This window comes from Thamnophis sirtalis, unplaced genomic scaffold, assembly GCF_051295495.1.
Source record: "Thamnophis sirtalis isolate CommonGarterSnake01/CBP01778 unplaced genomic scaffold, rThaSir2_p1.2 scaffold_8, whole genome shotgun sequence".
Lineage (NCBI taxonomy): Eukaryota > Metazoa > Chordata > Lepidosauria > Squamata > Natricidae > Thamnophis > Thamnophis sirtalis.
In genome coordinates this window covers 2846308-2857161 of record NW_028261388.1, presented here as the reverse complement: position 1 = coordinate 2857161, position 10854 = coordinate 2846308, and the positions used below count along the sequence as shown (strand labels likewise).

The following is a 10854-nucleotide window of genomic DNA, read 5'->3' as shown; positions in this document are numbered from 1 at the left end:
GGACTGTGGGGTCCTTGGTGCTCTCTGAGCTTGGTGGTTTTCTTGCAGACTTTTCATTACCCAAACTAGGTAACATCATCAGTGGCAGTCCTGCTACCTAACAGCACTGATGACATTATCTAGTGTGGTAATGAAACGTCTGCAAGAAAACCACCAAGCTCAGAGAACACCAATGTTTCCACATTCACAGTCATAATCCTCCTCCTCTTCTTCTTCCTCCTCCAACTCTCCCTTCGTTCTAACACTGATGAGGTTACCGAGATGGGTCATGAAACGTCTGCAAGAAAACCCCCAAGCTCAGAGAACAACCAAGGAATCCTCATTTCAACCTCAACCTACAAAATATTCTCCTTTGTTGGTGTGCAATAATGTCACTGCTCTGACCAGACGCTGAAATATCCTTCGACGGCTAAGGCTTCAACAAAACATCTGGAAGCTGACGCAACGATTTGCAGTTGTGACCACAAGAGGTCACAGTTGGTTCGCGAGAAAGGAGGCAGCCCAGCTCTGTCACACAACCTTAGAAGCTCTATATGGGGAGCCCCATATAGGAAACTAGCCCATTTCTTCACTTCGTGCTTCTTCTTTTTTATATCTATAAATGTTTTATTATAAACAATTACACACATTGACCAAAACATACACAACACTTACAAATAACACCGGAACTTCCCTTCTTAACAGCAGATATCTATCGGTGCATCTTTGCAAACATTTCCTCCCTCCCTTAATCCATCTCTATACATTTTTACACTTATCATCGTATTATTTCTTACTCTTTTTGCTCATCTGTCTCTATGTGGTTATTTGTATCAGACAGTCTTTATTGCTCTTCTACTAATAAATAACTTTTTCTACTTCTGAAAATCCTACTTTTCCTACCTTATCACTAATTCCTACTTCTTCTATAATGTGAACTATATATTTTAAAAATTCTTATTCCCTGTTTCTATCATCCAGCCATTTGTACCATTTTCCCCAAATTAAACAGTGCTCCGTTTCCCCCTTTCCTTGAATTTCCTTGTCCATCTCTCTGCATTCCAAGATCTTCCGTATCATCCCATCCTCGTTCGGTATATTGTGTTATTCATTCCTTTTCTGCGCATCTGCTATTCTAGCCACTGTGATGATATGTAAAGTTAGGTATAAAGTCTCGTGATTCTATTTTGTTGTGGTTATGTCTAATAAAAATGTCTCTGGCTTCCAATCTGTTATAGCTTCCAACCAGTTTTTGATTTTAGCCCAGATTTTTTTTGCCGCCTCGCATGTCCACCATGTATGGCAATACGTCGTGCTTGTTGCTAAGCTAGTCCTGTTCCCAGATCTGTCTAAAGTAGCTTTTTGTGTGTTGACTAGATAAAGGTCTATGGAGATTTTCAACCATGGAGACTAGGGGAATTCTGGGAGATGAACGCCACAGGTCTTAAGGCGGCCATGTTTGGAGACTGGGGGAATTCTGGGAGATGAAGTCCGCATGTCTTAAGGCGGCCATGTTTGGAGACTGGGGGAATTCTGGGAGATGAAGTCCACAAGTCTTAAGGCGGCCATGTTTGGAGACTGGGAGAATTCTGGGAGTTGAAGTCCACATGTCTTAAGGCGGCCATGTTTGGAGACTGGGGGAATTCTGGGAGTTGAAGGCCACAGGTCTTAAGGCGGCCATGTTTGGAGACTGGGGGAATTCTGGGAGATAAAGGCCACAGGTATTAAGGCGGCCATGTTTGGCAACTGGGGGAATTCTGGGAGTTGAAGTCCACATGTCTTAAGGCGGCCATGTTTGGAGATTAGGGGAATTCTGGGAGATGAAGGCCACAGATCTTAAGGCGGCCATGTTTGGAGACTGGGGGTATTCTGGGAGTTGAAGTCCACAAGTCTTAAGGCGGCCATGTTTGGAGACTGGGGGAATTCTGGGAGTTGAAGGCCACAGGTCTTAAGGTTGCCATGTTTGGAGACTGGGGGTATTCTGGGAGATGAAGGCCACAGGTCTTAAGGCGGCCATGTTTGGAGACTGGGGGTATTCTGGGAGTTGAAGTCCACAAGTCTTAAGGCGGCCATGTTTGGAGACTGGGGTATTCTGGGAGTTGAAGTCCACAAGTCTTAAGGTTGCCATGTTTGGAGACTGGGGGAATTCTGGGAGATGAAGGCCACAGGTCTTAAGGCGGCCATGTTTGGAGACTGGGGGAATTCTGGGAGATGAAGGCCACAGGTCTTAAAATGGCCATGCTTGGAGACCCCTGGAATAAACAAAGGGATAAAACAACAAATAGAAATTAAATTCAACCCAGATGTCCTCCTGGTGAAAAGAAAACTTGCATGAGACGATCACGCTTATAACGTATTATGCAATACCTGATGATTTAAAGCCACTTCTTTTTTTTTATTATTCAACATTTTATACATAATAAATACAAAGTTACACAGCCAATATAAAGAAAGCATCGGGGAGCTGCTTCCAGTTTACTGACGCTGTACGTGAGTGATATGTTTTGATTTGCATGCCCTTCTATGAAGTTTTAAAAAGGAGGCTTATTTTACAACCTTTCTTTAAAAAATAAAAATTAGCAGCTCTTACAGGAAATAGTCTTTTTTAAAAAAAAACAAAAAACAAAAACCAAGAACCAAGGAAATTTCATTTAAATAACGCTTTTCTGAATCGGGGAGAATCGGGGGGTTAACAGCAACGACGGAAACCGGTCGAATAAATTTATTTTTTTTTTAGAAAAAAGAGAAATGCAGAACAACTGGCCAACCGCTGGGAACGTGGGAAGAGTATTATCGTTGGCAACACACTTCGGGGTTTTTTTTCCGGGAAACCTTTTAAAAATGTTTGCTGTGAAGTTTTGTTGTTTCTTTCCCTCTTAGGGAAAAAGAAAACGATTTAAAAAAAACCCTTTTTTAAAAAAGAAGTCTAATAAACACTTAAAGATCTCGACAGATCAACGGCACAAAAAAAATGCACGCCTCCCACCCCCCCACCTACCAAGAAACCCCCCCACCCCAAAGAAAACCCTTTACAGGACTCTGCCAGATCCTGGCCCTTCTGCAGAGAGATTGGCTGGGGCTTCCTCTCCTCCCTGGTGTAGGCCAAAGGAAACTAAGATTGCCCCACCCCTCCCTATAGAAAGAAGGGAGAGGAAGGGGGGAGGAGAGGGAGGGGGGAGAGGGAGGAGAGAAGGAGAAGGGAGAGGAAGGGGAAGGGGAGGAGATGGGAGGCAGGGGAGAGGGAGGAGAGGAGAAGGGAGAGGAGGAGAGGAAGCGAAAGAGGAAGAAAGGGGAGGGAAGGGGGGAGACAGGAGGGGAGGAGAGGAAGAGGAGAGAAGGAGAAGGGAGAGAAGGAAGGGAAGGGGAGAAGAGGGAGAAGAAGGGAGAGGAGAGGAAGGGGAGAGGGAGGAGAGAAGAAGGGGAGAGGGAGTGAAAGAGGAAGAGAGGGGAGGGGAGGAAGGGGAGAGGAAGGAGAGGAGGAGAAGGAAGGGGAGAAGAGAAGAAGGGAGAGGGAGTGAAAGAGGAAGAGAGGGGAGGGGAGGAAGGGGAGAGGGAGAAGAAGGGAGAGGAGGAAAGGGAGGGAAGGGGAGAAGAGGAGATGGAAGGGGAGGGGTGGAGGGTGAGAGGGAGGGAAATTGGAGAGAAGGGGAGGAGGAGAAACAGAAAGAGAAGGGAGGATAGGAGAGAGAGGGAAAAGGGAGGAGAGCGAGGGGAAGAGACAGGAGGGAAGGGGAGAAGCGAGCGGAAGGGGAGGGAAAGGGGAGGAGGAGACTGGAGGAGGAGAAAAGGAAGGAGAAGGGAGGGTAGGAGAGGAAGGGGAGAAGGTGGGAAAGGGGAGAAGAGGAGGAGGAAAGGAAGAAGAGGGAGAGGAAGAGGGAAAAAAGGAGGAGTTTTTCTGAGAGACCCAGCCAAGATTATCTGTGCAAAGTTTCAGACAAAGCAGCTCTTCCACGAAACGAAAGCCACGGAATTGGGGGGGGGGGGAGAGCAAATGGGACACCAAAGGAGCTTCGTGTATAATCTTACTTACAGGTAAAACGGGGGGGGGGAGAGAAATTGTGCAGGTGAGTTCATACATTCGATCCCTGAAGGCAGGGAAGGGCTTCGGAGCGGGCCACGGGCTCTCGCCCTCCATCATCTCAGCCTGGACTTTGGGGGGGGGGTTTGAATGAAGGACTCTGGGTGGACGTTTGGATGACCTCTGGGTTCGTTCCCTTGGAGGCCTCGCCGGAAACCAACCTTCGAAAGGGGAGAAATTCTCCTTTCTGTCTTCCCTCTCTCGCTCGTGCGACACGCGCTGATTCCTTCCCAACCTTTGCCCGGTTTAAACCCAGGATGGGAAGGGACCAGACAAGCTTCGATTCCAAGCCAACATGGTGTCTTCGGAAAACGGCCGAGGGTGGGAAGGTGCCGGGTGACTTTTGAGACCGGGCGTTGACCAAGAACGCTGTGAAGAAGGGCCCAGAGACCTTGGCAAGGTTTGACCCCAGGAGGAGAACCGTGGAGGTTGGAGAGGGGAAAGGTGGAGACACCCCCCCCCCTTCCCTGACCGAGACGCCTTGTCCGTTTTCACTGGGATGGGGTGAGGGTGGGAGGGGGCATGGTGAGAAGTGAGAGAAAGAGAAGGAGGCCACCTGGGCCGGAGGTGGCCCCGAGGGTCACACAAGAGATGGGCGCTCGAGCCCCAGAGCCCACCGGTCACCTCCGGCTGGTAGTCACCACGTCGCAAATGCCAGAGGGACCTAGAAATTAGAAAGCAATTGCAGGAGAAGAAGGGATTAAAGGGATGGCAGGGAGGGAGGGAGGATGGTTAGAGGGGAAGTTGTAAAATAAGTAGGGGAAAGAAGGAAAAACAGGGTTGGAGGACAGTGGCTGGGAAGGAGGGAGGGAAGGAAGGAAGGAAGGAAGGAAGGAAGGAAGGAAGGAAGGAAGGAAGGAGAAGGACAGGGAGGATGGTTAGAGGGGAAGTTGTAAAATAAGTAGGGGAAAGAAGGAAAAACAGGGTTGGAGGACAGTGGCTGGGAAGGAGGGAAGGAAGGAAGGAAGGAAGGAAGGAGGGAGGGAGGGTGGGAGGGAAGGAAGGAAGGAAGGAAGGAAGGAAGGAAGGAAGGAAGAAAGGAAAAGGACAGGGAGGGAGGGAGGATGGTTAGAGGGGAAGTTGTAAAATAAGTAGGGGAAAGAAGGAAAAAAAGGGTTGGAGGACAGTGGCTGAGAAGGAGGGAGGGAGGGAGGGAGGGAGGGAGGGAGGGAAGGAAGGAAGGAAGGAAGGAAGGAAGGAAGGAAGGAAGGAAGGAAGGAAGGAAGGAAGGAAGGAAGGAAGGAAGGAAGGAAGGAGAAGGACAGGGAGGGAGGGAGGATGGTTAGAGGGGAAGTTATAAAATAAGTAGAAAAAATATAGCGGAAAGAAGGAAAATAGGGTGTGGAGACAGAAGGTGGGAAGGAAGGATGGATGGATGGAAGGAAGGGAGAGAGGGAGGCAGGGGAAAGGATGAAAAGGAAGAGAGGGAGGATGGAAGGAAGGAAAGGTAAGGACAGGGAGGGAGAAGAAAGAAATAACAGGAGTGAAGGGAGGGGATGAAGGGAGGGAGGGAGGGAGGGAGGGGAAGGCATGGAAGGAGAGTTTCAAGAGGAAACGAATGGCTATTTCCAGCTCTACCAGGACAATCCTGCTTCTTCCATCCCCCCCCCCCCTGGGAAAATCCACTGCGGCTGTGAATTCCGCTCTCGCGGAGCAGCCCCCCTTCCCCGCCTCAACGTCCATCCAAAAAGAAGTCCAAGGCCCCTTCGGAAAGAGGGACGTCTCCCCCCTCCCATATTTCACCCCCCTCGAGAACCTTTTTCCCCCGCCCCACCCCCATCTCAAAGGGGGAGAAGACAAAAGGCGGAGAGGCCGAAAGAGGGTCCAGCTTCTCCAAGGGACCCTCGTGGGCAGCCTTTTCGGTCCCACGTCCCCTGACCGCCCCGGGGGACGGCTACTTTGGAAGAGGTCGAAGAAGAAGGAGAAGAAGAAAGAAACGTCCGCATACATTCCTATGACAACAGTAATATTCCGCACTAATGCACATGGTGTGTGTGTGTGTGTGTGTGTGTATGTATGTATATGCGCCATGGTTTGGAGCGGGGCCATGGATGGCGCTCCCTACGCAGAAAAGCGTGCCCTCTTCAAGGAATTGGCTGCTGCGAAACCAAGACGCCAAACTTGTGCCAGGGAAAGGAAATTAAATTGTCCAAGGTCTGAACGTGGCGGCTTCCAGAGGTCGGGAGGGGCAACCCTTTCCTGAACACAGCGGACTTCCCGAGATCGGCAGCCCGCCATCCCGGCTTGGGACGGAGGTGCGAGGAGTGAGCATCATGGTTCGACCACGACTGGAAGTCGCGAAGGAGGGGAAAAGGATGAATCAGACCAGGATGGGATTCGGCCGGTTTTTTTGCCCCCGACGATGCTGGCCGGGGGGGGACGGACAGTCGTGATGGCCATGGGTCGTTTTTGGCGTAACTCCGTAACACCCCCCCAAAATAAATGCGCTGATCTCCAGCTGAAAAGGCATGGCTGCTTGCGTTGTGCTACAAAGGTGGCCCGAGAAGGTGAGCCCCCCCACCTCCCCGATAACGACAAAAACTAAAAAAAAGGCACAAATAGATCCGTGTGACGGTGGGGAAGAAGGACCGACGGACACACAAGTGTTCCTGGAAGATCTTCCTGTTTTAACCGCGAGCTTTCGGACAGTCTCTTCGGTCAAACCAACGTGCCTTTGCAAGGGTGGGCGGGCGGACAGATGCGTTCGGCCTGGGTCCCAGCCCGGGGTGGAGGGCGTTTGGGTGAGCGCGGTCACACCAATGTGATTTCCACATCTTCGATCTTCTCGGGGGGGCGGCGGTGTTGGGTGGGGGGCGGGCGGAGCGGCTCGCACCTGAAACCAATCGAAGGGAAGGAAGGAAAATAGTCCTAAGTCACTTTTTTCAGTGCCGTTGTAAGTTTCAATGGTCACTAAACAAACTGTCGTAAGTCAAGGACTGCCTCTTTCTGACTTCATTCTTCAAAGTTCCTAGCTTCAATAATTTGAAGCTAGGAATAGCGGTATATAAGTCTACTGCTATTGTTTTATCGCCTGCAAGTATCCTTAAGTCAAGGATCACCTGCATTAAATAGTAAGGTAAAGGTAAAGGTTCCCCTCGCAAATATGTGCTAGTCGTTCCCGACTCCAGGCGCCGCTGCTCATCTCCATTTCAAAGCCGAAGAGCCAGCGCTGTCCGAAGACATCTCCGTGGTCATGTGGCCGGCATGACTCAACTTCCGAAGCCGCACGGAACGCTGTTCCCTTCCCACCAAAGGTGGTTCCTATTTTTCTACTGGCATTTTTTACCTGCTTCGAACTGCTGGGTTGGCAGAAGCTGGGACAAGGAACGGGAGCTCACTCCGTTATGTGGCACTAGGGATTCGAACTGTTGAACTGCCGACCTTTCTGACCAACAAGCTCAGCGTCTTAGCCACTGAGGCACCGTGTCCCACATATTATCTTACACGGAAGTAAAATGAAGCCCTAGTTAAAACAATCAAAATCGGCCGCATTTCCTTGAGACCACATTCATAGGAGGAGCTGATATTGGTTGATGTGGATGTCACGTTTCTGAAACTGAAACGGCCCTTTCGGCTACGAAATCTTTTCTGATCGACAAGCTCAGCGTCTTAGCCACTGAGCCACCCTATTTCATTAAATAAATAGTAGTAGTTGAAGGGAAGTACCCGAATCCCTGCTTTCAAAAGGGAACTGCAACATTAGGCTGTGTCAAATTTTTCAACACTTAAGAACCGCAGTGATTCACTTAACAAACGTGGCGAGAAAAGTCATAAAATGGGGGCCAAACTCACTGAGCAAACTTCCCACGGAACAACATAAATTTTTGGGCTCAATTAAGTCGAGGACTGCCTGCAATTTAGATGTACTTGGTTAAGTCGCCACAGAGATCTTGCAAATTTTGTTCATTTCATGCAACGTGCAAATGGTTGGGGGCGAGATGTTAGCAATAGCAGTTAGACTTATATACCGCTTCATAGGGCTTTCAGCCCTCTCTAAGCGGTTTACAGAGTCAGCATATTGCCCCCAACAATCTGGGTCCTCATTTTACCCACCTCGGAAGGATGGAAGGCTGAGTCAACCCTGAGCCGGTGAGATTAGCAATAGCAATAGCAGTTAGACTTATATACCGCTTCATAGGGCTTTCAGCCCTCTCTAAGCGGTTTACAGAGTCAGCATATCGCCCCCACAGTCTGGGTCCTCATTTCACCCACCTCGGAAGGATGGAAGGCTGGGTCAACCCTGAGCCGGTGAGATTTGAACAGCCGAACTGCAGATAACAGTCAGCTGAAGTGGCCTGCAGTGCTGCACCCTAACCACTGCGCCACCTTGGCTCATTCTGCTTATTCCTCCCTCTCTCTCCCCCACCAACCCCCATTGTGTCAGAGTACAGGTACGATTCAGGAACAACCCCCCCACTTTGTGTCAACCGCTCTGTTGGCCCGGCTTAAAACTTACAGGTCTGAGTTTGCCGTAGGAAGTGCTTTCGGGAAGGGGTCGGGGTGGCTGGGAAAATCCAGGAGAATTTGACGGGAGGTTGTTTTCCGAAACTGCAACAAAAGGAGAAAAAGAAAAAAAAAAACTCACAATGACAATGCTTCAACAACAAAATGTCACCACCTCTGCAGCTGTTAAGAAGTGGAAGCCTGTAAGGGGTATTGGGCTGGGGAATTCTGGAGTTGAAGTCCAGACATTTTCAAATGGAGAGACTAAGGATGTACCTGTTGTGGCTTATCGGTCACCGGCCCTTCTAGCAGCCGAATCAGAGGAGGAGGAGGGGTGGGAGTCAAGGTCTCGAGGCAACCTGAGAGCTCCGAGGGGGAAGAAGGAATGGGGCAGTCAGAGAGAGAGTGACAGACAGACAGAAGTGGAGCCAGGGGCTGTCCGTCAGCCCTCAGATGGATCATCAACAGCCCCCAGGTTGATGAGGAAGAGGAGAAACAGCTGGGTCCAGTGCCTGATGCATGAATGCGCAGAAGGCGGAGGAGAACAGTGGAAATCTATGGGCCGGTCCTTGGGATGGAAGAGCCACCGCTGCTAGCAAAGCCCCACCCTAACTCTGGGGATAAAAGGCAGGGGGCGGAGATGAATAGATGTGGCAGAGGAGAGGAGAGCAGTGGAAATCTATGGGCTGGTCCTTGGGATGGAAGAGCCACCGCTGCTAGCAAAGCCCCACCCTAACTCTGGGGATAAAAGGCAGGGGGCGGAGGGGAATAGATGTGGCAGAGGAGAGGAGAGCAGTGGAAATCTATGGGCTGGTCCTTGGGACGGAAGAGCCACCACTGCTAGCGAAGCCCCACCCTAACTCTGGGGATAAAAGGCAGGGGGCGGAGATGAATAGATGGGGCAGAGGAGAGGAGAGCAGTGGAAATCTATGGGCTGGTCCTTGGGACGGAAGAGCCACCGCTGCTAGTGAAGCCCCACCCTAACTCTGGGGATAAAAGGCAGGGGATGGAGGTGAATAGATGTGGCAGAGGAGAGGAGAGCAGTGGAAATCTATGGGCCGGTCCTTGGGACGGAAGAGCCACCGCTGCTAGTGAAGCCCCACCCTAACTCTGGAGATAAAAGGCAGGGGGCCGAGATGAATAGATGTGGCAGAGGAGAGGAGAGCAGTGGAAATCTATGGGCCGATCCTTGGGATGGAAGAGCCACCACTGCTAGTGAAGCCCCACCCTAGCTCCGGGGATCAAAGGCAGGGGGTGGAGATGAATAGATGTGGCAGAGGAGAGGAGAGCAGTGGAAATCTACGGGCTGGTCCTTGGGACAGAAGAGCCACCACTGCTAGTGAAGCCCCACCCTAACTCTGGGGATCAAAGGCAGGAGATGGAGATGAATAGATGTGGCAGAGGAGAGGAGAGCAGTGGAAATCTATGGGCTGGTCCTTGGGACAGAAGAGCCACCATTGCTAGCGAAGCCCCCCTCCTAACTCTGGGGATAAAAGGCAGGGGGTGGAGGTGAATAGATGTGGCAGAGGAGAGGAGAGCAGTGGAAATCTATGGGCTGGTCCTTGGGACAGAAGAGCCACCACTGCTAGCGAAGCCCCACCCTAGCTCCGGGGATCAAAGGCAGGGGGTGGAGATGAATAGATGTGGCAGAGGAGAGGAGAGCAGTGGAAATCTATGGGCCGGTCCTTGGGATGGAAGAGCCACCGCTGCTAGTGAAGCCCCACCCTAACTCTGGGGATAAAAGGCAGGGGCAGAGATGAATAGATGTGGCAGACAACTACTCATCTCCCGGACGGACGTAATTGTTAGCCTGCGAGTGGAACTTTTTTGCCGGCACTCCTAATAAAGGAATCTTCTGAGTTCCCGCCAGAGGTTTGGGTCCTGTTTGGGGAGCTGGGTCAGAAGAGCACATTTAAAAGAGAAGTTGGGGAACGATGGCCTGTTTTGACTGGTGGACTTCAACTCCCAGAATCCTTGAGTCGGCCATGCTCAGAATTCCATGCCGGCTCAGGGATTCGGGGCACTCAAAGGAAAGCGGGAGCCTCTCTTACCGTTTGCCGAGGGAGACCGTGGGAAGCCCTGGGCTCCTCTTTTGTCGGGGCTGGGGAAAGGGCTGACGGGGGGCTGGTCGTAGAGGGGCAACGGAGCCAGGGAGTTTGGGACTTTGTAGACGGAAAGACCTGTGGGGAAACAAGAGAGGATGGCATTAGTGGAGGACGTTTTGTTGCGGCCCACCAGAGGAGGTGGCAGCAGTCTCAGACAGTGAGGAGGGTTGGGGAGGAAGATGGGCCAGTCCTGGAGTCTGGGGAAGGCTCGGATGAGGGCTCTGTGTCGGAGGCAGAGAGGGGGCCAGG

The 10854-nt window shown here is 51.1% G+C and overlaps 1 protein-coding gene across 1 annotated transcript in view; it reads right to left on the bottom strand.

Moving 5' to 3' along the window:
• Window positions 1-6663: 6663 nt before the first annotated feature.
• Window positions 6664-10854, bottom strand: part of FCHSD2 (FCH and double SH3 domains 2) — a gene marked incomplete in the record, with an annotated part of 155528 nt that continues 151337 nt past the window's right edge. Inside the window, 3 exon segments of the mRNA XM_087720970.1 lie at window positions 6664-6890; window positions 8514-8605; window positions 10552-10680. Of these exon segments, the coding sequence (XP_087577096.1) occupies window positions 6809-6890; window positions 8514-8605; window positions 10552-10680 (303 nt within the window).